Source organism: Puma concolor, chromosome C2 (genome assembly GCF_028749965.1).
Source record: "Puma concolor isolate L17-30 chromosome C2, mPumCon1.1.hap2, whole genome shotgun sequence".
Classification (NCBI taxonomy): Eukaryota; Metazoa; Chordata; class Mammalia; order Carnivora; family Felidae; genus Puma; species Puma concolor.
The window spans coordinates 147,604,239-147,631,421 of record NC_141675.1 but is presented as its reverse complement, the minus strand read 5'-3'; the positions used below and the strand labels follow the sequence as shown (position 1 = coordinate 147,631,421).

General features: G+C 44.6%; 1 protein-coding gene across 4 annotated transcripts in view; it reads left to right on the top strand.

The window, feature by feature from the left end:
- Positions 1–5,316: 5,316 nt before the first annotated feature.
- The window catches only part of MIS18A (MIS18 kinetochore protein A), a 45,881-nt gene continuing 24,014 nt past the window's right edge, over positions 5,317–27,183 (top strand). The window contains exons 1-7 of one of the 4 annotated variants that reach the window (XM_086675851.1): positions 5,317–5,695; positions 8,415–8,481; positions 13,416–13,538; positions 15,721–15,825; positions 16,257–16,353; positions 17,134–17,251; positions 17,534–20,340. In XM_086675851.1, the coding sequence (XP_086531977.1) occupies positions 5,353–5,695; positions 8,415–8,481; positions 13,416–13,538; positions 15,721–15,825; positions 16,257–16,353; positions 17,134–17,214 (816 nt within the window). In that variant the 5' untranslated portion in view covers positions 5,317–5,352 and the 3' untranslated portion in view covers positions 17,215–17,251; positions 17,534–20,340. Of the gene's footprint in view, positions 5,696–8,414; positions 8,482–13,415; positions 13,539–15,720; positions 15,826–16,256; positions 16,354–17,133; positions 17,487–17,533; positions 20,341–27,183 lie in introns of those variants that run through there. The other 3 variants (XR_015240417.1, XM_086675849.1, XM_025914097.2) reach the window with 3 other exon arrangements.

Here is a 27,183-nt window from a genome sequence, read left to right as displayed (position 1 = left end):
CTCCTAAACCACACTGGGCCTCAGCCTTTCTATTTGTGGAGTGAGACACGGAGACGAAGCGCTTCTCTGATTCACCCCCAGCTCAAATATATTATGAATTTAATGAAGATCAGATGCTTTTCTCCTTATTCTTTTTTAACTTGCGTGAGAATTAAATATATCTGCTAAAGACCGGAAAAGCGTGATTCCACACATTAAATAGGAGAGGGAAACAGAACTATTTAAAGAACATCCTGCATCAGGATTGTGAAGAAGGTGAAGCATATTCCTGTAGTTATTGTTTCGCCCCTGCAGCACAGATAGAAATAGCTAACCAAACTTTTCCCACAGCACATTTTATCCCCCTGAGGAGGGCTCTGATTGTGCCAGAAGGTCCCTGGGGACTGAGTGCCCAGCATGGCATTCTCTTGGTTGCCAGCTGGTCAGGGCAGGCAGCTGTGGATGCCATTTGGCTCCCAGTGTCTCTACCAGTAAGAGTTGGACCAAGAGGTCCTCAAATTCAACTGCGGCTAGCTCTCTACTTACTAGTGGGACCAGCTGATGGACCCTGGGACCTGCAAACACTCCTCACTGTCATTCTTGTGTAAGGGTCAGGAAGTGTAGCAGTTACAATCTAGGTCATGATGGTAACCAGCAGCCATTAATTTCTGATTTCCCTCGATTGCCGGTGTGCTTTTAAAAAGGCACAAATTCTTCCAGCAAAATTGTCAAGGTCTCATTTGTTTCTTCTCCCCCTTTGTTTTCCTGTTCCTTCTCTCTCCTAGTTATATTTTCTTGCTTTGTCTCTCTCTCTTTCTACTAGTGCTTGCCACAGATATTTATTAGACTGGAATTTGTTTGTTAAACACACCATGGCTTTTTAAATTTTTTTTAACGTATATTTATTTTTGAGACAGAGAGGGACAGAGCATGAGCAGGGGAGGGGCAGAGAGAGAGGGAGACACAGCATCCGAAGCAGGCTCCAGGCTCTGAGCTGTCAGCATAAAGCCCGACACGAGGCTCAGACTCACAAACTGTGAGATCATGACCTGAGCTGAAGTCGGGCACTCAGCCGACTGAGCCACCCAGGTGCCCCTTACGTGCATGGTTTTTGAATCCAGCCAGAAATGATAATTTAATCAGGTAGTCTGAGTAATGGTATGTTGAGCAAGAAGGATGGAAGGATAGAATCAAAATGAAATCTTGCTTTGAATTGTGCTTCCTACTATGTTCTTAGAGCTTACTTGGTAAGGGGAGCCTGTTCTTTGCCCCTGGACGAGGACAAGGGCAGCCTGTGTGCGGGGTTCCCTCCATTGGCCACTCCAGACCCACTCACCAAGCAGACTTGTATGGGCCACATCAATATGCTGTGTGCCCTCTGGATTCTGGTTGCACTTGGGCAATGGAGAGCTCCAGCAGGAAACTGGAGGAAGGGAAGAGAACAAGGTCAGGAATTTAATCTCCTGCCTCTCTCCAGGTCAACTCATATGGCTGCGTCCCTTGATGGAAGGGTGACCCTCCCTATGTGGTCTGCTTTTCACAGCTCTCTTTCCCTTGAGAAAATGCCCTCCCTGCATCCCTGTGGGTCAAGGCTATGGATATGGGTTCCTGGGCCCTTGAGGATCTCTGCTACATGCTGTCTCTACCTTTCTCATTTGACACTTTGTAAAGACAAAGTGTAAAGACACTTTGTAAAGACACTTTGTAAAGAAACCCTCCCATATTATTGCAGTTTGAGTGTAACTCTCTTAGGGAGTAAATAATTATGCAGCTACTTCAGTTATAAACGGAATCTGTGACAGAAAATGGTAGTATCCAGTCCAAGATATTAATCTAGACTGTAGTCTTTGCTCGAGGGTAAGAGTTATTATCTTCCTCCCCGAGGTGGGATTTGTTGGCAGACACCTGCCCCTAGTGCGGCTGGTTCTGCGTTCTTTCTCTTCTTACCTGCTCCCTGCTATTTCCATTCCTAGGCTGAAATGGGGGACAGAGGGGGCAAAACAGTTTTCACTTGAATGGGTTCCATCATAACCTGGTTTTGCACCCTCTGGCCTGGCATGGTTAGAAGCAACTCCCCCCCTAGCCCCCCAGAAACCCCCTGCACTCCCACCTGCAGCTGCCCACCCACGACCCAGGAAGGTCTCCCCTCGGGCTGGTCCTCCAGGGTCCCTTTCACGCTGGGATGCTCACTGCTGGAGAGTCTTCAACCTTACAGGTTATCTTGGGCAGAATTTAAGACTCTAGGTGGCCTTCCCACCAGCAAAGTCCGTATCTGCTTGACAACCTGTCTGGCTCATCTCTGTTGTGCCACCAAAACAGCTCGACAGCCCGACTCTCCCGCCCGCCACCGGATCCCCAAACACCTGGGAGCCCGCGGGCCCTGCAAATGGTTCCTCAGTGTCTCCTCTCAGCCAGATGGAGGCAACGGGGGCAGATACCCTCCACCTTCTCTAGTGGGGAGAAGTGGAGCTCACAGCCCAGCCCGTCTCCAAAGAAATCCTTCTTATGACGTCATCTTGGTCACTATTTTCTCTAGTCCTTAATCTCGATGAAATGTGGGAAGAGGCGTAAGGGCAGGAGGGAATTAATTTTCCAACATCCACTCTGAAGGATCCTTCCAGGAAGAGAGGCAATTTCTTCTCTCACACCTCTTGGGACGTCATTTTTACTGCATCTTGGAGTCTCAGTCAAAGTCTTCATCTTGACATACTGTGTCAGACTGTGACGTACATTTTGAATTGCTGGATAGAACAAAACAGTTCCAACTGGCTTCTACAATAAGGAGAATGTGTTGGTTCGTGTAACGGAAAGAGTTCGGAGGTTGGGGGCTCAGTTTCTCGTTGATTCTCTCAGTTCCCCCCTTCTCTGTGTTTTCAAGACGACTGCCTGAAGCACTCTGGGTATGTGCTTCTTTGTCCACATCCAGACAACAAGGAGGACATCCCTTCCCTTAACCACTGAACAAGAGTCTTGAGGTTTACTCTGGTCAAAACTTGACAGCTCAGGTTCAGTTGTTAACCTGAGCCAATCCTTATCACCAGGGGCGCCTAATGTGCTGACTGGCTTAAGTCTTGGGTGGGAGCCATCACTGCACCAAGACCGGAAGAGAGGTGGCTTACCCTCATTGGGTTAAACCTCTGGGGATCCATTCCTGGAACTGGGGGTGACAGTAGGGGACGTGAAACTTGTCCTCAACACCTTATGCAAATCTCCTGGCTGTATAAGTAAGAGGAAGGTTTGGAATGGTTGTTCAGGAAACCTCTGCCCCACCCAGTCCAAGGTCATCTTACTCGAGCATCTGATTTTGTCCCCATGTAAGATATGGTTTTGTGGGAATCTAAATATTTTGTACTCATAATACAGACATAATTGTGACTACGAGAGGGGTTCATTTTGCATTGGGGCTGACTTCTCCATTAGGCACAGGGCCCAAGGCCCATGATATTTTTACCGCCCCATAGAAATGTTTTACTTTCTTTTAAAATCAGAAGAAAAAAAGGAACTTTTAGGTTAAACAAAAATGTTTTAATATACAATATTTATATATTCACCTTAGTAGCAATACAGCTGTAAAATGTAATTTGATTATTATTATTATTATTATTAGGGGATTGGGCCTAAAAGTGCACTGGTGAGAACCTGCTCAGGCAGCCACGCTGTGCATTCCTTCTTTACTGGGCTCTCCCACCATAGAATTTAAGTGTTGCTAATAAGAACCCAAAGCCTGAGGCAAGGGGATCATTCCTTTGAATTCCAAGGTTACTACCCATTTGCTTAAAGAACAGATGTGGGTTGTATCACAGTTGTACCAGATCTGTTATTGTGCTTGAAAACAGCAGTCCAGGGAGGTCAGGCTTGCTTGCACAAAAAAAAAAAAAAAAAAAAAAAAAAGAAAAGAAAAGAAAAGAAAAAGAAAAAAAAAATAGAAGGAGGGAGGGCAATTTTCCTCCCATTGGAGGCTAATTAACATGGCCATGGTACACTAGGGTTAAAGCACTTTCAAGCCTATCATATCACTTGATCCCGTTAACAATCCCCAGGGGGTACTGCCCCATTTAACCCATAAAGAATCAGACTCAGGGAAGGAAAATTGCCTTTCCATAGTTTGCTACATGGTTACTATTTAATGGAGGGTTAGGTCAGACTGCCAATTCTGACTCCAAAGCTTTTGCTTTTGCTGGTGCCCAGAGGCAACTACACTGGAAGTAAAATTTATGTAAACAGTTTAGCAGACCAAGTGAAGTGGGCAGTGTCTTAGGGTATAGGAGAGTCCCAGGAGCTGATCTAGTCTTTGGTGGGAACCGTTTCTCCTACATGCTGCAAAGTTGTCCATGATGCAGCTGTCCCTTCGCCACCACCCTTTCCTGCCCTGACGTGGTCCTTTCAAGTCTGGCTTTTGGTGAATAGCTGAGGAAGTCTGTCCTTACCATCCATAAGGGATGCCCCCTCCATGCAAGGGGCTAATGGCTGGCTCCCGGAACCAGTCAACAATCACTTCCAAACTTTCCATTAACACTGCTGCTGTTCACACTCGCTTCTCCAGCTTTTTCCTTGCATTGCTAACCTGAGTGATCCAGAGCCCTTTCCAGGGTCTCATTCCAGCAAAAACAGTGCACAAAAGCAACCTGAGAAGGTGGCTTCCCAACAACCCCTCTTTCTCCACTTCGAGGAAACGAGACAGACTAGAGCAGTGGCAATCAAAAGTGGAGCTGGCAATACTGACAGCACGGTCATCGCCTAGGAGCTTGTTACAAAGGCAAATTCTTGGGCCCAACGGACCTTCTGAACTAGATCCTGAACTAGATCCTGAACTAGATCCGAGAAGACAGGGCCTGGAAAGTTGTGTTTTAATCAGCTCCCAGGTAACTCTTACGCACGCTAAAATTTAAAAGGCTGTAGCACGGAGGGTGGGGGAATGAGGCCGTACAAAGCAAGAGTGTGTCCCAACTCTCTCTCTCTCTGGGTGGAGTGTGTGGGGAGGCATATTCACTTTAGTAACCACTGTGAAAGTCTCAGTGAAGGGTTGGTAATTTAGTTTGGGACCTGTAAATTTCTCAAAGACACCGCCCCTCCTAGGTAAGGGGCTCAACACCCTTACCCAAGTAGACCAGCCGCCAGATCTCTAGCAGCCTCAATTTCCTAAAAGCTGGAAAAGCAGCCTCAACTTCCTCAAGCTGTTCTGCAGCGAAGAACAGCCGCCTTGGAGCAGTCCGACAAGGAGCAGGCGCACCAGCAGGTTGCCAGCCGTGTCTTCTCCCTTAGGTTCCGCCCCTCAGCCACGGCCCCCTTCCGGTCTCCGCGGTCTGGCCCCGCCCCGCGCAGGCGCTTGGGCGCTTTTCCCGTGGCGCTCCGCGGCGCGGGCGATTTGGAAGAATGGCGGGCAGTTGGTCGCCGGGTTGCAAAGGTTGCTCTTCTACTAGCTGTACGTGTGGCGGCGACAAGGGCAAGTGGGGCGACTCCTCCCTGTTAGGCAGGCGGCTCTCGGAGGACTCGGACCGTCATCAGCTGCTGCAGAAGTGGGCCAGCATTTGGACCTCCTTGAGCGGGGACCCGTCGGTGGCCTGTGCAGAGAGGACGCGGCGCGAGGAGGCTGTGGAGCCGGCCGAGGAGGAGGACAGGCCGCTGGTGTTTCTGTGCTCCGGCTGCCGGCGACCGCTGGGCGACTCCTTGAGCTGGGTGACGAGCCAGGAGGACACCAACTGCATCTTGTTGCGCTGTCAGTTGCCGCGCCGGGCAGGGGGGAAGGGGGTTGGGCAGTGGGGTGGCGGGGGGGGGGGGGGGGAAGCTTGGGGCCACCTTCTTTCCTAGCGTGCCGCACCTGGACGGTCCGGGAGGAGAAGGACAGAGGGGTGTTTGGGGGCTGTCTAGGGTTTTTAAAAGCAGAAAAATCTGGGAAGGTGAGCTGTCCCAGGAAAAGGGGAGAAGGAGGGTCACCCCTGCGTCTTGGGCTCATGAGACCCGTCCTTTTCTGGGGTCCCCCAGCCCAGAAGAGCAGCGATTGAACCAGCATCTTGTGGTTTTACATTGCTCAGTAAAAAATGACCAACTAAATGAGGATAATACATACACGCGGTAGTTAGGAGGATTAAATGAGTTAATGTGTATCATGAGCTCAAAATGGCTAGTAAGGGCCACTTGAAGTGATTTTTGTAACAGAGATACCGTTAATCCTTCCAATCTGTCATTGTTGATCCTGGATTGCTTCCAGAGTTGCCTCCGTTAGAACAGCATGTACTTGGGTTGAGATTTTTGATACAGTAGGAGAATCTTTTTTTTTTTTTAATAGGCAAGACATAATATGTGTGATGTTAAATCTTTCATTTTGCTTGTAGTTTTCTGTTTTTACAGAAAGTAGAACTATCTTTTTCCACATGCTTTTTTGTTCTGTTTTATGTATAAAACCCCTTCTGTTACTTTTTCTATAACAGTTTTTAAATTTTAAAAACTGTCAGCTTTAGACAGTTCAGTTTACCCCACCCCCCACCCTGTGCCTTTCCCCATTGCTGCCATGAAAGATAAAGAAATTAACTCTTGGATTAATTTCCATTTCCTTCCGCCTCAGTTTGAGTTAGTTATTTTTACTTTGTCAAGGTTTATAACATCTATGTTCTGTTCTGTAGCCATAGCCTGGGCATTGAAGCTTAATGTAATGTTTGTATGAATTTGTTTCTCAACTCCAGGACTCTTATTAATACAAGAAAGCTTAATAGCTTTCTCATTTCTGAGTTGTTTATTTCATTAATCATCATCAGTAGTCCCTTCCCACCCCCACACCAATTCCCAAGAAAACTTCAAATTTGGGTGGTTGAAAATGCCTTTCTGTTCTCTTTCACATAAACGTCCTCTTGACTGCATGTACAATTCTGGGATCATGCTCTTTGCTTTTTCTAGGCAGGGACCAGCTAGTGCAAAGGCCCTGAGGCTGGTGTGACTGAAGAGCAGAATGAAGAAGGCGGCAATAAAAGAGAGGAAGGAAGGGGTCAGAAAATTCAGGGCCTTCGAGGCTGTTCTTCAGAATTGGAATCTATTCTAGTGAGTGAATAGAATAGAATTCTATTCTAGTGAGTATTAGAATATTCTAATCTATTCAGCAAGGGAGTGATATGGCCCAGATTTTTCTTTGGAGGAAGCTCTGAAGGGAAGGTTAAGTGTGGAAGTGGGAGGTCAGTAGGAGCTAGTGCAATAGTCTAGGCAAGAGGACGTAGTGATGGTTTGGGAGCAAGAGTGAGTTTCGTGAGGTGGAATTGCCAGGACTGATCGGTGGAGTGGATATGGGGGTTACGGAGGATGAGATGAATCAAGGGTGACACCTTGCGTTCTGATATGAGCAACTTGGTGGATGGAGGTGGAATTTACCCAGTTCAGGTAGACCGTAGGAGGTGAAACCAATTGCTTTGGACATTTTAAATGTGAGGTCTTTTTCATTTCCCTCTGTCCCCCATCCCTTCCTTAGTGTATCCTGGACCTAGATCCTCTGGGAATGTTTCCTGCTTCTGGGGTCAGCTGTGACACCATCCAAGTCATGGCCTAAATAAAAGATTTTTGTCCAAGTCCCTGAGAGCTCTGCATTTGAAACCTGGGGGTGTATGCATTGCCTTTTAACATCTTTCTTGGTTTTATTTTATTCATTTTTAGACTAATTTAAAAAAAATGTTTATTTTGAGAGAGAGCGCATGCACACGTGCTATCGGGGGCAGAAAGAAACGGAGAGAGAATCAGTGCTGACAGTGCAGAGCCAATGTGGGGTGTGTGTGTGGTGGGGGGGTGCGGTGGGGGGGGCTTGATCCCACAAACCCCGAAATCATGACCTGAGGTGAAATCAAGAGTTGAACCTTAACTGACTGAACCACCCAGGCGCCCCATCTTTCTTGGGTTTAATCCCAATTTTACTGTACCTTGCAGGTATTCTTGGTAATCTGTGGCTGAGGTTCTAGGTGTTCCAGTCTTGACTGGTGATTGAATTTTCCCCTCTAGTTTTACTTGTTAATGTCAGTGGTTTTCACGGATGAGAAAGAACTCTCATCTGCCACCTTTTTTCCAAGAGATGTACAGAGGTACATTTTGTTTTGAGCCACCCTTGTATGCCTGTGGGACTTTGGGCTCTTATCTTTCCTGGTTCTCTGAGTTCTAAAAGGAAAATTGAATTGGAAGTTCTCCAGGGGCGCCTGGGTGGCTCAGTGGGTTAAGTGTCCGACGTCGGCTCAGGTCATGATCTCACGGTTGGTAAATTCAAGCCCCACGTTGGGCTCTGTGCTGACAGATAGAGCCTGGAGCCTGCTTTGGATTCTGTGTCTCCCTCTCTTTCTGCCCTTCCCCCATTCACGCTCTGTGTCTCTCAAAAATGAATAAATGTTTAAAAAAAAAAAAAGTTCTCTAAATACCTGCATGTGTAATATAGCAAACCACATTAATAAATTATTGTTACTTTGCTCTAGGTGTTTCCTGTAATGTTTCTGTGGATAAGGAACAGATACTGTCCAAACGTAAAAATGAAAATGGTTGGTGAGTAAGGCTATTATTATCTATTGGAATATGTGTATTTGAGAAAATGTTTATTTTTCAGCTAAAAATCTTTAAAAAGATCATTACCAGTAAGATTAGTTGGGATAAAAGTTTCTTTCTGGTGGTCAGTATAGAATCAGCCAATTTAATGTATTAACTCTTGAGCATTGGTGATCTTTTTAGATATTGCAATGGAAGAGTTTCTAAATTTCTTTTTTTAATTTTTTTTTTTTTAACGTTTTTTCATTACTGAGAGATAGAAACTGAGCATGAACAGGGGAGGGGCAGAGAGAGAGGGAGACACAGAATCCGAAGCAGGCTCCAGGCTCTGAGTCATCAGCACAGAGCCCGACACGGGGCTCGAACTCATGGACCGTGAGATCATGACCTGAGCTGAAGTTGGATGCCCAACCGACTGAGCCACCCAGGCGCCCCAAGAGAGTTTCTAGATTTCTAAAGTCACATTCTGACACTCTCTTTTGGGTGTTTGGGCTTAGTGCTAAAACAAGTTGAAAATTAAAAAAAATGTCTATATCATAAAATCTTAGCCAAAGGATGCCTTAGACCAACGCTACCTACGTTTTTTTAATGTCATGTTACCCGTAGAGAATGCTAGTCTCACACTTACACACATGTACATGTGGCCTGTTGAGGTAAACAGACAAGGCTGCATGAGGCTGAAGGCAGCCAGTATGGGGGCTCCAGCAAGCCCCAGGCCCCGTGCTCCCGCTCCCAGGGCTGAAGGCGTCACTCTCTTGGCATCCCCGTCATCCACTGTGCTACAAGTGGCATCTTCAGTAAACTGAATGGGAGGCTCTGCCTGTATAATTGTTGCCCAGGGTGTGCTTTACCGATATATATGAAGTAACTGTAGGCGGTACACAAACAGCTCAACAGAAATTAATAATCATGTATGTTTTTTCACGTGTACTTAAAACTTCTGGTTTTTCCTTTTATTTTTTATTTATTTATTTTTTTTTTAAATTTTTTTTTCAACGTTTATTTTTTTATTTTTGGGACAGAGAGAGACAGAGCATGAACGGGGGAGGGGCAGAGAGAGAGGGAGACACAGAATCGGAAACAGGCTCCAGGCTCCGAGCCATCAGCCCAGAGCCCGACGCGGGGCTCGAACTCACGGACCGCGAGATCGTGACCTGGCTCAAGTCGGACGCTTAACCGACTGCGCCACCCAGGCGCCCCTGGTTTTTCCTTTTAAAGTAATGCTAGCTAGAGTGTCCAATTCAAATAAGTGCATTTCAATTAGGAGATTACTCTTTTTAAGGAGAATTACATTAATGGTAGTACAGGTAGTACGTGTAGGTGGCAGAAATGGTGCTGCTGGCAACGCAGGTGACCTCAGTTTGGAAAAGCCAGACTTAGCTTGTTTTTCAGTTTGTAGATGAAGAACGGAAGGCCTGGGGAGATAGGCCACAGGACGGTGCAGTGGTTAGAGCTAGCACAGTGCTGTGCCTCCCCTCCCTTCTTGCAAAGTGTTCTTTCTTCTTTCCTTGCCGAGTTTACTTTTTTTGTTTTTAAGTTTCTTCATTTATTTTGAGAGAAAGTGTGCGTGCACGTGTGTTCAAGCACGTGTTGGGGAGGGGCCAGGAGAGGGAGAGAATCCCAAGCAGTCTCCACATGCAATGCAGAGCCCAACACGGCTCGAACCCGCGAGCCGTGAGATCACGACCTGAGCTGAGATCAAGAGTCGGAGGCTTAACTGACTGAGCCATCCAGCTGACCCCGATTTTACTTATTTGGATGCCACTGTCACCATTTTTGCTATATTCATATACCAGCTATCATGTACTTACTATCTTTCCTTACATTGACTCAGGATTTTATTTACATTTATTTAAAAAGGAATCTAATGTATTACTGCCATACATATATCATTTGCCATTGATTAGATGTTTACTACAATGAAAACAGATGTTACTAAACTCTAGCAGGGATGCTGTCACCTCACTTGTTCTGAGCCCAAAGTCTGTTCTCTCACTGTAGAAAGATTTGCACCTATGAGATTCGTGTTCGAGACTTCCTAGCACCAGACTGAGACTTTCTTCTTCTTATAATTGGGATTGATAGAGAACTAAAGGGGAATTGACTCATCCTCTGTCAGCCAGTGTTATTTAGTTCTGTTTACTTGTATCACCTGAACCCATCATTCATGCCACATTACACTGTCCTAAATTTCATCAGGGTCCCATATTCCACACTTGGGGACATATCGTATCGCTTTAGAATGCTCGTATGTTTTTGATAGGCCTGTCCTACTGAATAGCTGCTTGCGTCATTCTGCAGCTGGTCAATAAGAACACTTGTGGGTTTTAGAAATGTGTCGTTAAGGTAGGAGTGTTTCCTGGGTCCGTTCTGTTGCTTGTTAAGTTTCTTATGTGCTAACTCATTTCTTGTCGAAAATCACCCTGTGATTTCTGGTACTGCTTTCTCAATATTGTTGTCCAAATTTAAGGGTAGGTTCTGGCCAAATCCTTGCCAGCTGTGAAAACAAAGACACTACAAAACTGGGGCGCTTGGGTGGCTCCGTCAGATCGGCGGCCGACTTCAGCTCAGATCATGATCTCGCAGTCTGTGAGTTTGAGCCCTGCATCGGGCTCTGTGCTGACAGCTCAGAACCTGGAGCCCGCTTCGGATTCTGTGTCTCCCTCTCTCTCTGCCCCTTCCCTGCTTGCTCTCTGTCTCTCTCTCTCTCAAAAATAATAAACATTAAAAAAAAATTAAAAAAGAAAAAGAAAAACCCTACAATAATTGTAGCTACTATCTCTTCATTGCTTCTCAAGATCACTGTGGAAGTGAATGGGTTTGCATGTATTCTTCAGTGGTGTTTACTTTGATTTTGATAATTTGGGATAAAACAATGTTACCCACTGATGAGTGTGTTTTGTATTTTACCTTTATTTAAGTATCCTTTTTTGGCTGATTACACCTGCATCATATGTTAGTTCACAGTCTTGGTAATTGTGTATGGCAGCCTCGTAAAGATTATGAGGTTCGATATGTAGTGTGGATATTTTCCTCTTCACCCTTGGTAGCATAGGTAGGGTTCCTTCCTGGGCTTTATGGAGAAATATAAAATGAATAGAAATGTAAAATATTAAAATATCCAAAAAACATAAAATATATTTAAAAATATAAAGTAAAAAATATAAAAGCCTATAGAAGCTTAATATATGATCAATGGCATATTATGTAGCTAGTTATATTACCAGTGAGAACTTATAATTTACTGGGCAGTGATTCATTTTGTTCTTGGCTCCCTATGGAGCTGCAGTAGTTAAAAAAGTCTCTCCGTATCTATAGGTAAACAATAATGCAGTCTAATAGATTGTTTGAGTCTTGGTTGGCTCCATTTTTTTGATGACAGGAATAGCTAGTTATTAGAAGGCATGATATAATCCTTTTGAAATAATAGCTATCTTTTGTGATGTATATTATATTATCATCACGAAATTTAAATCTTCAGTTATCAATTTGCTATGCGACAGGACTGTAATTTTCGTATAGATATTTATAGCATGGCAAATTTGGGTAGGTCAATTTGATGAGGCATTTGGGTGACTGGATTCTAAGATATTTTTTTAAGTTTACTTATTTTGAGGGAGAGCTAGTGAGCAGGGAAGGGGCAGAGAGAGAGAGAGAATCTCAAGCAGTCCCTGCACTGACAGCATGGAGCCTGACACGGGGCTTGAATCCGTGAACCATGAGATCATGACCTGAGCCAAAATCAAGAGCCGGACGCTTAACCGACTGAGCCACCCAAGTGCCCCTGGATTCTAAGATTTAAAGAAGACATGAATCGACATTGGTGGGGCAAATTATATTCAAATATGCAGATCCTGAGTTGGGAAATAACTAGAATGAAGGAGCAATTAATTATGTGGAGAACTTGGATCATTAAGTAGAATATTTGTGAGTTGCCTATGTGGAGCATGTCTGGAGTGAGTAGAAGAGAGTTAGGTCGAAGTTTAATTAAAAAAGAGAAAGCTTCTGTAACAGATGCACGATGAGCACATGTCCAAGATTTATTTCACTCATTTCCTGAGGGAATCGGAACATGGCAAAGCTGGTTTAGAGAAGGACACTTTCTGGAGAACAAATCTAGTTCGTGTCCCCCAGGACAATAAAGCCTCCGCCTTTGAGGTTATCTTTTGTACTAGCAGAGAACACTTGCCTCTCCAGCAGACTAAAATCATTTGTGGTGTTACAGATTGTTAATCTTACTAATCTATCTGCTTTCTGTAAGTCCTCATCGAACTTCAGAGTCTGGGCCCTGATCCGTAGTAAGTAGTAAGCGCCCAATGTTACCTTTCAAGTAGAGTGAAGTGTGGCCCGTGGGTCAGGCACTTCTTTTTGTAAATATATTTTTATTGGAACATAGTGCCTATCTGGTTATGTATTGTCCGTGGCTGCTTCTGTGCTACATTAGTAGGGGTGAGTCATTGCAACAGACACCATGTGGCCTACAAACCTAAAATATTTGTTCCCTGGATCATTACAGAAAAAATGTGTCCACCCCTGTCCCAGAGCGTTAATGATTCTCAGTGGGCTTGGTGGACAATATGAGATTAAAAGAGCCTGTGGAATCCTTTCCTTCTTTTCAAGTTTTAGATCATTCTTCTTAATACCAGATTGAGGCATTTACATTCTAGAAAAACTCCACATCAATATCCTCTCGTCACTTTTCTATGTGTCCCCCGTCACTAGGTGCTTAAGTCATTGCGGCCTGGAAGCAACTGTCCACACTTCTAATATATGTTACTACCATTTCTTTCCTCCCTTATTCATATGACTTAGTAAGGTTGAAATAACATATTTTAGCCACTTAGATGTTAAATGTTTCTGGATTTTAACAGTGGGATCTTTGTTATAACGAGTTGTACCCTGTTTGCTGAAGCACCGGCCTTTCGCTGTTGCAGTGTTCTGGAGACGTTGTACTGCTCTGGGTGCTCGCTCAACCTCGGTCACATCTACAGATGCACACCCAAGAGCCTAGATTACAAGAGAGACTTGTTTTGCCTCAGGGTTGAAGCCATTGAAAGGTAAGTTTGATAAATAAATGGTTATCTCCCGATTCCTCAGTTTTCTGCAGAAAAATTAGTATAAAAATAGAACGAAATCAACGCTATTTGGTTAAAATACATTTTCAAGTAATAATTTCTGACAAAAAGCCAATGATTTTTTTTGTTTTGACCTGATATATTTGGCATGGGAAAATCAGACATACTAAATTATAAGGAGAAAGCACTGCGAGAACATTTTTCAGAGTAAAAATATGTTCAGTTTTTCCTAAAAAGGTTTTTAAGCGATATGTGTTGTCCATTTTATTTTCTCCCCCGTTTTTTAGCCTAGAATATCATGAAGAATTAGGAATTTCAAAACTAGTTGGGAAAGAAGTACCTTTGGTGTTCTGGAAAAACAAATACAAAGTCTAACCATTTTCTTGAGTCTAGTGAAGAATCGCCTGCTTTCTCTGAGGATGCAAGGAAGTGCCTTCATTCTTCATGATTTCTAAAAAGTAAACATTTGGAAACAAGGCAAATGGGAGGCTGATGACAGACGTCAGTTAAAGAATTTCAGAGATCTTAATGGCCTTCTAATTAGCCTTTTTTTTTTTTTAATGTTTTTATTTATTTTTGAGACAGAGACAGAGCATGAGCAGGGGAGGGGCAGAGAGAGAGGGAGACACAGAATCTGAAGCAGGCTCCAGGCTCTGAGCTGTCAGCACAGAGCCCGACGTGGGGCTCGAACTCATGGACTGTGAGATCATGACCTGAGCCGAAGTCAGATGCTCAACCAACTGAGCCACCCAGGCACCCCATAATTAGCCTTTTTTACTAGGAAACACAAAATTAAATAACTCATTTGACTCCTGCGTATTTTCACTTATCCTAGAAAAGATGTAATCCTCAAGACTTTAAAGATGCCTAAAAATCTTATATATCAGGAAAGAAGAAAACTTTAAGAAGAAATTAAAGAGCTTATACTTTCATTACTTGAGGTATTTTGTCACTCGTGCTGAATTCCTCAGCTTTTCTCTTCAAAAGATTTAAAACAGTATTCTTTTTATCAGAATTGTGATTTCTCATCAAATTATTCTTTGATAACTTTAGTCTGCCACCTTGTTTGAAACTAGACAGGTTCAGACCAGAATTTTAAACTCCGCAAACTTCTTACAGCCCTCACACAAAAGAAGGATGAATAGGTACTGTTCACTGTTGTGTGGATGGAGGCCTGTCTGGAGAGATAGCAGATCTGTTTTGGTTTTAAGATAGGAATAGAAGACCCAGGCCCAAACAGATGCTCCTTTAATCTCCATGAGAATTTTACTAAGATCTGTGAAAATTAAGTGAGGGAGAGGACAAGTGTGAAAGGATGAAATCTCAGCTTGGTCGGCTTGGTACAAAACTTTCAAAAGTGGTACATATCTGTATAAAAGGAAACGTGGAAAACTTTGCCACAGGAGATTATAGTATTGAAGTTGTTTTTTCCTCTTAGGGTAGAATTTTAATGCCAAGGAAACTGCTTGGTTTTAGAAGTGTTTATTTACAGGTTTTTTTTTTTTTTTTTTTTTTAAAGATTTTATTTTTGGGGCGCCTGGGTGGCTCAGTCGGTTGGGCGTCTGACTTTAGCTCAGGTCATGATCTTGTACTCTGTGAGTTTGAGCCCCACATCGGGCCCTGTGCTGACAGCTCAGAGCCTGGAGCCTGCTTCGGATTCTGTGTTTCCCTCTCTCTCTGCCCCTCCCCTGCTCATGGTCTGTCTCTCTCACTCTCAAAAATGAATAAATGTTAAAAAAAAAAAAAAAAAATTAAAAAAAAAAAAGATTTTATTTTTAACTGATCTCTACACCCAGTTCAGGACTTGAACTCATGACCCTGAGATCGAGAGTCACACGCTCCACCTGCTGAGCCAGCCAGGAGCCCCTATTTACAGTTTTGTAAATTACTTAGTGCCACTTCATCTCCCACCTCCTCTCATTTTTTTGCCTTCTGCAATTTTGTCTCCCATGCCATTTTTCAGAAATACAATCAATGAGGTTTCCACAAGAAGATAGTTCTTATTTGACAAAAGAAGTGATATACTGGAGTTACTACATGTGATAAAAGACTTCAAAAGAAATGTAAATTAATCAAGTTTTCTTTGGAGAAATACTGGTACCTTCTTGTTTGCTGTTTTGATCTCTTGGGTTACCAACACTGGGCCTGTTTTCCTTGTTTCCAGGCCAGTTTTTCTCTTCCTGCGTATTGTCTGCACCACAGCATCCCCTAACCTCAGAGAGTCGGGCACAACAACTTGGACGATTACTGTTGAAGTTGCCACATTGGGGTGACCAGAACTGACTCCATAGATTATTTACTACAAGTCCAATTTGAAATTATACATGTTCCGCGAAGTTATAGAAAGCAAAAAAGCAGTGGCTTCCTCAGGATCTTTTCAAATTTTTTAATCATAGAATTTTGAACTATGACTGTTAATGTTTTGGCACCCAGCTAACTAAAGAGCAAGTTCGTTCCAGTAATGAAATACTTAGAATATTGGAAAATATGTAGGAATATCAGGACAAAGCTATTACGGAGAAAAATACGATTTTCTGTAATACAACTTCCTACATAGGTTGCTGGTAACAAAAATAGTTATTTTGTGTTTACTTGGTACAAACAGATAGTGTAATATACTTAGAGTTTTAATATTAACTGAAATGAATTTAATATTTGCGTCCTTTTCCTATTTTAACCTCGTACTGCACTGTACTTCAGTTATATTTTAGGGTCCTCGGAAAAACAAATCGTGTCAGAAGATAAAGAACTTTTTAATCTTGAAAGCAGAGTTGAAATAGAAAAGTCTCTAAAGCAGGTAATTTTGTTCTGTACTTCGTATATCTTTGTATGAACCACTTCCCTGTTAGTGAACAAGGGCTCCTCCACAAATACTCCTCACAAAGGCATCTGTTTTGATCTTAGTACTTTCATGGTAAGAGAGTGCTTATTTTATTTCAGTTGTTAGTAAAATTGATTTTGGGGGCGAGCCAAACTACAATTTAAGCTAAAGCTTTATCAAAAAAAATAAGTCATTTCATGCTTCAATCAAAGCAGTGTATAATCTAAAACTAGTGAACTGTATTTCATTTGATTCAGTTCTCATGGTATAAATGACCCGATTTTTAAAAGCTCTTTATTTATTTATTATTTGAGAGAGACAGTGCGAGAGTGAGCATGAGTGGGGAGTGGGGAGGGGGGACAGAGGGAGAGAGAGAGAAAATCCCAATGGGACTTGATCCCACGAACCTTGAGATCATGACTTGATCTGAAATGAAGAGTCAGACCTCAACCAACTGAGCCACTCAGGCGCCCCAACAACCTAATTTTTGAACGTTAACATCTTTTCATGGCCAGATAGGCAACATTCTGATGTGTGTATAAGAGAACTCCAGGTTAGAGGCTGAGAACTACTGTTAATATAATGATGCCTTATTTATATAAAATTTAGTTTATGCCTCTAAATAATTTCATTAAACACTGAATATGTGTAATGCATATCATAGTCATACATTTTATTAATGATACATATTTTAATCACTTAATGGTGCGATTTTAATCGTGATCATATGTGTATCTTATTTTTTCAATTCGATAGATGGAAGATGTTTTGAAAGCATTACAAGCGAAGCTGTGGGAGGTTGAATCAAAGTTGTCCTTTACCAGCTGCAAAAGCTGAAATGTCTTCCACGTGCCCCATTCTGGACTCCCTGCAGGTAGATGATTTCTTTTGTAGCAATTCTAGTCATTCGATTTCGGTCGGAATGGAAAGAATTCTAAATGGCCGTATGAATACAGCGCACCCTCTTGTATTGATCAGATGACAAGAATTGTAGCATTACTTTTAGGATACATTCTTTCCCAAAGTAAAAATTTAAAGCTGTTTTATGATACTTGCTGAAATTGGAATTTTGGAGTTTTTATTTTGATAAACTGCTATGATTTTCTGTACTGTTTTCTCCTTTGTATCAAATTCATTGTTCATTTCCTTTCTTAAGAAAAACGTATTCACCTTGAATACTTTGGGAAATATTTGATATTGAAGGACAAGAAAATCTTGGAGGTTTTCCACCCACTGTGTGAGTGAATCTTTGAAGACCAATGCATAAAGCTCTGAAGAAACTGGTCGTTGAGTTATTTCTCAGAACTGTTTGAAAACTTGCACAAGAGCAGACGAGCGTATGTTCCAGTGGTAGCAGAATTCCACTTGATCTGTTTGTTTACTACCATACGCCCCCAAAAATCTGGAATAATGTTCACCAAAGAGATTAGTAGTCATCTCTGAGGGTGGGATTCTAGGGGATTCTCAGTGTTCTATAATGTGGGACTTAGAGTAAACATGGGTTATTTTTAAAATCAGAGAGAGAATAAAGATGAAAACAAAGCATTTTAAAGTTGATTTTTACGAAACTGAGTTGTGGTATTTAACTGAACTCAGAAGTCCTGACGCCATGAGTTGTACATGTTTACCGGACCGGTTGCACTGGGGAAGGCTGCTCAGGAATATAAGGGTAACCCCAGATTTCTCCAGGCCCCTTTCTGTTTTTGGGTGCAGATGAGGCCGCATGACATTAGTACTCAGAACGTAGGAGTAATTCAACTCGGTTTCTGCTCAGAAGTTCCCTAATTCTTTCCCAGAATACTTAAGGTACCCTAACCAAAGGTCCTAAGTCAGATCAACTGAATCATTTAAAGCTATTGAGTAATTTTTGACCAGTTGGCAATAGCCTCTAATAACTAGAAATCCGTGAGCCCTCTAGGGTAGAATGCGGGGGAGAGAAAGCACACACCCGTACCCGCTGGCGACGAGAGAGTCCTCTTGCCTCCGTGAGCTTGATGCAGTCCCGAGTGTCTGTCACCTTAGGTGCTTCAGGGGCACATTCAGAAGAGAGGGGAGAGGATGTCAGCAGCAGGATTCAGCTGACTTTCTGGTTGCGCAGGTAACAGTACGCCAACAGTCTCTTTGGGGGCTATCCCAAAGACAGGTGGTTTGGCTCCCTAATTCCATAATATCCTGCTCATACCGGGACATGCCAATCCATGCGCCTTGAAAAGTGCTCATTTCACTGAGGAAAACTCATTTCTAGTCGCCACAGTGCTGACGCCTCCCTGTTGTGGGTCAGGAGAGAAGCATGGCTCCCGTGCCCTAGGCTGCCTCTAGGGCGGGCCTTCGGTCAGCCGTCCCCGGAGCTGTATGTCCAGGGAGGGTCCTTCACATGAAGTTAGCTCACTGGTCCTGGGTGCAGATGGAAAGCTCACACACATTTTGTCACGTGGTCTTCACTGAAGCATCTGACCGGAAATGCCAGGAAACCGTCGTGGTCTTCATCTTTGGCCTCTGCCTGTGATGTCACTGAAGGGGTGTCCTTGTCACTGCCGTGGGACAGCGATGCCGAGGTTCCCAAACTGCTCATCCCGAGGGGTCCAAGTGGGACTGCTTTGTGTCCCCTTCATGCTGCCCTGTGACACTTGCAGAAGGAGGGGGTCTGCCCGACTCCGGGACAGCCTCTCCTTGGGCCACGTGTCTCCCCAAAGCCTGGTAAGCCTGGCAAGCCTGGCTTTTCCGGCTTCCCGTGAGGTCTCGTCAGAATGCTGCTTTGTAAACTTCACCCTGTCTTTCCACCCTAAAACCTACAAGATGTGAGGCAATGGGGCCTTGTTTCTATTCCTTGCAACTGAAAAACACAACGTGCCATTGTTTCTGGTTACCAAGCTCTGGTAAGTGGCTGCTTGTGAGCAGGAACGAGGGCGCCGAAGCAAGAAATGGTCATTCCCCCCAAATTGCATAAGACCCGGCAAGGAGCCTTCAGGCAGATCTGCCCTGAAATTGTTCTTCCAGCCATCCCCATAAAGGGTGCGCCCCAGTGCTTCAGGGAGAAGATACGGAAACCGGCACCGGAACCCATTATGTGGCCTTTACAGACTCCTAACTATGTCTGTGTAGAAAGTTATGTAGAATTTCATCCCAGAATGTGGGTTCTGTCCTCAGCAAATTCTCCCATCGTGTTTATAAATTTCCAAGCTCAAGAGCCCCCTGAGGTCATTGTTCTGTGCAGCATCGATGCCTGGATGGATGATTCTAGTCAAGCTCTGGACATTTAAATTGGGCAAAATCGGGGAGAATTCATCCTTGAAGAATGGGGTCTAGGCATTTAGCGGGAACTTCTTGAACGAAGAAGCCGTGAGTGAAGGTTCCCTCAGCTTATTTTTGAGAGAAGATCTCACGGGTAGCAGAAATTCCAGGTCAGGGTCCCAGTTTAACTGCTTTATGAGCCGTGTGACCCTGAGCAAATTATTTAATCATTTTGAGCCTCTGTTTTCTCATCTGTAAAATGAGGACATAATAGCCTTTCCTTGAATCACAGATCATCAAATTAGATAATGCTTAAGAGCGAGTACTCTGAAAACAGTAAAGCATCACAAAAATAAACAACGATTTAACTTTGTTTAAAATGGGTTGATCTGATTCACTCTTCTAGCTGGTATACCCATGGGAGTCTATGGATGGAAAGGGAAACCTCTGAAACACTGTAATACAGATAAAAATATTACCGTTTATTGAATTTCTTTCTCCAGTTACAAACATATGAACATTGTAGAAGATTCAAAAAATAGAAGCATGACACAAAGAAAATAAAACCTACACGTCCTCTCACAAGTAAAAGACAATTATTATTCACTTTTTGGGGTATATCTTTGTAGTCATTTTTACATGCTAATTTAGAATCCTACTGAACATACTGTTTTCACATAAACTATTTCATTGCTATGTTTCTGCAATTATTAAATATCTTCTATAACCTGATTTCTTGTGACTATATTTTTAACGAAACACTGATTTTAGAGCCCGCTTAAGTGTAATCATACGGGATGATATTCCTCACATCTTTTCATTTAATAAATGGAAACACTGTATCTTAAGACTTCAGTGATTACAGCCACACTCACTCTTCACCTCTTCTGGAGAAAAAGTGAAAATGCCTGAAAGCTGATGACTTAAAATTTTGTATCGATAGTCCTGTAGATCTTTTCTGTTCTTCCTGATTAAGATAAATAAGCGGGGAGCCGCGTGCCTGTGGAGAAACAGAAAGCTCGTTTACAGTTACTGCGAACTGAGCGAAGATCATTTGATCTAACCCAGACTCGTTTTGGGGACTGGTCATTAGTTTTGTTTAGTAAGAGCTGAGTTCCGTCTGTCGGGAGGGGGTTTTATCCAGGCAGGTGATCACGGTGGCCCGCCGTCAGGGTCAATCTGTGTAATTGTAGTCTCTTCAGGATGTTTACACTTGCCTAAATTCTTGTGATGATAACTGGAAGGCAGCGTGAAGTGAGGGGGTCAGAGGAGTGATAGGCTGGACAGGAGTCTTACTGGCCCAAATGTGATTTGAACTAGAATCAGCCTCCTTTCGTTCCAGTCCGCTCCTATTGACTTTTGCTAGCCTGACAACATTAAGCCTAACTTTCCCCCCCGCCCCCAAACAGTTGCCACGTGGCTTTAGATATCCTCCATCTAATTGTAGGCAGAGAGATGGACAAGGTCCCCCCCCGCCCCCAGGGTCCTTTCAACCTTCTAGCCCATTTGAGCTGAAGAAGGAGATGAGAAATAATTCAAAGAGAAACGAGAATCCACGAACCGACTTTGCAGACTTGAATTCTCTTCCCCACGCATGCTGTCACCTCCGTGTGCCTCCCCCTGACCACCGTACCGTCATCCGGAGCTGCGGGTTTAGGATTCTGGAGGCTTCCTGAGAATAGCAAATTACGAATAAGCAGGGTGTGTGTTTGATGGAATACCATTTTCCAAACCAAATATAAGAGTAGGTAACCATTTTGAAGAGAAAGGTTCTGGAGCCTTCAAAGGATTTTCCCTAGGGGACAGACAGACGGCTGCTTTTTACTCCTAGCTGCTTCCCGGGGATGACTTCTGCTCTTAGGTAGCGTTTAATGATCATTTCCTACGTACCCAGCACTGTGCTTGGAGCTGGGGGCTCACCCCAGTCTTCACAAAACCCCCTTTCCCGGGAATCCTTACTCCCATTTTGTAGATGCAGAAACAGATTCAGAGAAGTTAAAAGAACGGCCTGACTCCCCAGGGCTCTACCTCACTTCTGCCTCCTCCGTCTATTCTGAGCTGCAGTTGGGACGCCCCCTTGGTTCTTAGCAATCAAATATGTTAAGGGAAGGTGAGTCACCACCGTGTTAGCAGCTTTGGTATCTAGAAGGGTTTAGAACCCTTTTCTGTAAAATGAAGCTGACTGGGGCTCTTTGGCGCGAGTTCCCTCCACCTCCTTTGTTTCTCCCTTGAGGTTCCCCGGCCTGGCCGCTTGCAAGCCCTGCCCTCGTCCCGTGTTTGGGATCTCCCCTGCACCCCCTCCTTCCTGTCCTTTGTTTTACATTAGTCACAGATTACACTTGTTTGTTAGCTTATTGTCTTTCTGTTGGAGGGTCACAGATTACACTTGTTTGTTAGCTTATTGTCTCTCTGTTGGAGGGTGATCTCCACGAGGACATGGCTGGAAGGGGATGCGGCCGCACAGTCAGTGCTCGTTTACGATTCAGCAGGATGACTTCTGCCGAGTCACCTAATTTCTCACATCTCCAGCCACAGTCCACTCTGCGGACTCTACTCTTGCCCGGCAGGCGTGCTCAGGTGTCCTTTTGGTGGCGAGCGCACCTGCGGCCCGGCTACCTCGCTGCACGGCTCTCCCACCTATAGCCAGACCCGCTCGTGACAAGCTGTGGCCTTTTGATCGTTCACTCCGGGCATTCTCCTGAAACCACACTCTCCTTAAGGCTAGCAACGAAGGTTCCCACAAAGTGTTCCTATCTGTCTGAAATCCCTCCAACTTGCAACAATTTGCTTTTTTTTTTTTAATTTAAGGTTTTATTTTGTTAAGTCATCTCCACACCCAGTGTGGCGCTCGAACTTACAACTCCAAGATCAAGCGTCGTGCATTCTGCTGACAAATTTTCAGTTGTCCTCCCTTTTAGAATTCTCTTCCCAGTTGTCCATATTTCCTAGCCATGTGTGATGAAATATGCAGGACCAAAGTGGCACGGTTCCTGGGATCTGCTGTGAGATACTTCACTGAAGTCACCACACGGAAGGGGTGGTCAACACCATCGATTGTGGCCGGTCATCACTGACGAGATGTGGAGGCTTCGTTATGACTTGGTTTTTTGCGAGTGTTTGCAAGATTCTGTCAAGCCAAACCGCGAGTGCACGCTCATGCTCCATCGTTAATGACCTCTGACCTGCCCCTCCTGCCCTCCCCCCCTTGCCACCCTCACCCGCTGCCCTCCCCTCGTTCTCTCTCTCCAGTCTTCCCTGGACACTTCCCGCCCTGTCCTGACTTCAGTGACCATCCTGGGTCTCCAAGTCCCCACAGCCCGGTCGGTCTCCCTCAGGCCCTGGTTCCGAATCCCCAGTGACCTGCACCCTCCCCCAGGTGCCCTCCGTGTGACATTGTCCTCTCTCGTGGGCCCTGGACCTGAAACACTGGTCACACGAACTCTTCGTTCCCTGCCCCTCCTCCAACCCACCGTTGGGTCCGCCGTCCTTTCCCAAAGTCACGTTCCCCCGCCCATTTCTCCCTTAGGCGTCCTTACTTCTTGCTTGAATTACAGCAAAACCTTGGATGGCGAGTAACTTGTTCCGCAAGATAAACATTTTTAATAAATTTTAATTTGATAAACGAGCAATGTCTTGCAATACAAGTAGAACGTGCCACTGAATGTCACATGATCACAACTGAGCCAATGGTTCTTCTCTCTCTCTCTCTGCGGGATTGTGGATGATCATCTCCCGTTCTTGGATGCTCCGTCTCAGGCCATGGCGTTTGGCAGAGATCAGTGATTTTTCAGGATGTTGGAAGGTGCCCACAACTGGCACTAGTATTTTTTTGTCACTTCAAAGCACATGGACAGTCTTTTGCTTTTCCAGACAAGAGAAGCCTAGGAATGCTCGCTTCATTCTAGGTCAGCTGCCTGCAGATAGAGACCCTTTCCTCTGCTGTCTTGTTGCCAGTGACATTCAACACAGTATATGACAAGAGTTTATTAATACCGTCCTGTAGTCAAAATCCGTTAGAGTGAAAATCGTCCTGTGCAATAACCCTCCTCTCTCTTGTCTCCCTCACACCAGTCCTGTAAGTGCAGGCTAATTTATTTTTCTTCATAGTTTGTATTTTCTGTATTATTTTTTTATTATATTGCAGTATTGTAATCATTTTTATATGAATACTTTTGGGTTGTGAAACAAATCATCTGAGTTTCCGTTATTTCTTATGGGGAAATTCGCTTTGATATTCAAGTGCTTTGGATTACAAGCATGTTTCTGGAGCGAGTTATGCTCGCAAACCAAGGTTTTTTTTTGTTTTTTAATGTTTATTTGTTTTTGAGAGAGAGAGAGAGAGAGAGAGAGACAGTCCAGGGGAAGGGGCAAAGAGAGAGGGAGACAGAATCTGAAACAGGCTCCAGGCTCTGAGCTGTCAGCACAGGGCCCGATGCAGGGCTTGAACTCGTGAACAGAGATCATGACCTGAGCTGAAGTCGGGTGCTTAACCAATTGAGCCACCCAGGCGTCCCAACCAGGGTTTTACTGTATTTAATTGGTCTTCGTGCTTTAATTCCCTACCCCTGATCCAGTGAACACGCCATTGTCAAATGCATGTTCCCATGCTCGACATTACCACGTAGCACCCAGAATGTAGGTCTCTTGATCTGACTCCTGGCCCTTGTTCTGGCCCCAGATGGCTTCCTGGCTCTGTCTCCCAATTTGTTTACCTGGGACTCTGAACTTTTGCCAACCAGAACACTCTGTGTCTCAATATGCCGTTTTTTAATATGTATACAGTTTTTACTTGTCCTTCAAAGTCCTGCTTGGATGTCACTTCCTCCAGGAAGCCCTTGTTGATTTCTCAGTCAGAAGTAATTTCTCCCACTTCATTCCTAAGTTCCCTCAGGATGTTTTTCTTGCCTCATTTGATTTCATATTATAGTTATGTGGGAAACTTTCCTGCAAGACTAACAAGTTTTTTTCCAGAGGCCCAACATGTAGGGACTCATATGTTGGAGGCAATTAATACTTGTTAAATGAAGAGAGAATTTTCATCTCCTGTCTACTTTGTACAGTCACGATGGTAAATGGAAAACTCAAAAGCAAAACAAAAATGTTTATACTAAAGCATTCTAGATCACTTTTAATATTTCAGAATTGACATATAAGGATGAAAGAAACTATCCCAATATGCACTGGTGGTGTGGGGTTAGAATTCCATGTTAACCATGTAAATAGGAACTCACGGGAAAAAAATACCAAACTGAACTCATTTACACGTGTAATTACCCACCTGTGATCATTCTGCGTTATCTATTTCCTCGTTCTCCTCCCACATCAAGGTAAAAAGTACTAACCAACTACAATGAATTCTTGGCATTGGGTGTGCGTGCACATGCAACCCTGTGGCTTGAAACAAGGTGCAGCATCGCCGTGGGCCTCACGCGCCACGGTGTGGGTGAGAAGCCTAGCAGATAGACGTCATAAGCCACCTTCAAACGTGCGATGCACGAGAGGAGATTTGGAAGTAAATAGCATTGGGAATATTCTGTCAGTGGATCTTCCGTGATCGGGAAAGCCATGAAAGAAACCCACCGCCTTTATTAACATGGAAATCCAACAGGCACAGTCCTGTGGCCACCGGAAATAGTTGCTTTTTTTTTAAATTTTTTAAAAATGTTTTTTATTTATTTTTGAGACAGAGAGAGACAGAGCATGAGCAGGGGAGGGGCAGAGAGAGAGGGAGACACAGAATCGGAAGCAGGCTCCAGGCTCTGAGCTGTCAGCACAGAGCCCGACGCGGGGCTCGAACTCACGGACTGTGAGATCGTGACCTGAGCTGAAGTTGGACACTTAACCGACTGAGCCACCCGGGCGCCCTGGAAATAGTTGCTTTTAAAACAATTTTTTTTAATGTTTATTTTTGAGAGAGCAGGGGGGCGAGAGCAGGGGAGAGGCAGAGACACAGAGTCCAAAGTAGGCTCCAGGCTGCAAGCTGTCAGCACAGAGCCCGATGCGGGGCTCAACCCCACGAGCCGCGAGGTCATGACCTGAGCCAAAGTCAGAAGCTCAACTGACTGAGCCATCCAGGTGCCCCTGAACAAGTTGCTTCTGATGAAGTCTTGATAGGATAGGAAGGAGTCAGGGAGTGGGCTTTGTCTCAGGACCCTCTTTCCTTGTTGGGGGAAAGGATAATCCTAGAACTGGGGTAGACAGGCCCTTGAGCTTGAAGAGGCAAAAGAAAAGTGGTTACCCAGGCATCTTGGTGTTGGGGCTGTCGGGGATTGTAACCCCTCGGGATGCTCTCCAGGGGCCCGTGGTCCCTGCACGGAGGGAGTCTGATGGGGCAGCCCTGGCCCACCCAAGGGCAGGGGACTTCTCTCGAGCCACTGGAGACTCACGGTGGTGGTGGTGGGGGGGGGGGGGGGCGTCCCCTGGGAGCTTATTAGTCTGCTGTGATCCTGGACCTGAGTTCGACAAGACCCCGGGGTGGTCCCTATGCATGTTCGAAATTGAGATGGGCTGTCTGGAGGACAGTGAATACATATCCTTTAGTACCCTCATCTGTTCGGTCACAATTAACGTTCTCTGAATATCCTAGTTGTTTCCTCTGCGCCTCGTTGAACACCCCATGAAGCAGGTGAGGATTATGCTCCGGCTTGGAGTTGGATTTTTTTTCTCCCTAATCTGACCACAAGGGGCCGCATTTTACCACATAAATATTCATCGAGTCTGGCGGTCACCAGCTGGGGAGCTGCAGGAGGGCCCTTCCCGTGGATGGGTTGCCTCATCTCAACCTGGAGTTTATCCCTCTCCCTCATAAGCGAGCCCCTTAATTAAAGTCACGTTCAAGGCCTCTCCCCGCTAACCCCCACCAGATTGCCAGCAGCTTAGATTACTCAGTATTCATTCCTGAAATTGTCTACACCTACACTCCCACGAGCATTTCCCCAAGAGACTTAGGTTTTACACTGAGAAGTTAATTATGTTTTCTCTTGCAGTCACTTCTTAAGTTTCCATGACTCAGGTTCATTACTAACTCCCCTCCCCCAGTGCTTTCCGAGGGCTTATCCAGTGTTTGCCAGAGCACTTTGAAATGTTTTTTTTTAAACATTTTTTTTAATACATGAAATTTATTGTCAAATTGGTTACCATACAACACCCAGTGCTCATCCCAAAAGATGCCCTCTTCAATGCCCATCACCTACCCTCCCCTCCCTCCCCCCAACATTTTTAAAATTTATTTTTGAAGGGGAGAGAGACTGGGTGGGGGAGGGGCAGAGAGCAAGGGAGACACAGAATCTGAAGCAGGCTCCAGGCTCTGAGCTGTCAGCACAGAGCCTGATGTGGGGCTCGAACTCACAAACTGTGAGATCATGCCCGAAGCCAAAACCAAGAGTTGGATGCTCAACCACCTGAGCCACCCAGGTGCCCCTGCCTGAGCCCTTTGGAATTGCCAATCAAGAGAGAGGACAGCCTTCCTGAAAAAAAGCACATTTCTGATCACCTTGCTAATATGCCTGACTCACGGGACTTCCCAGGAATCCTAGCCGGTGTTGGTGCCATTCGTTCCTCTGGAAACATGAAGGA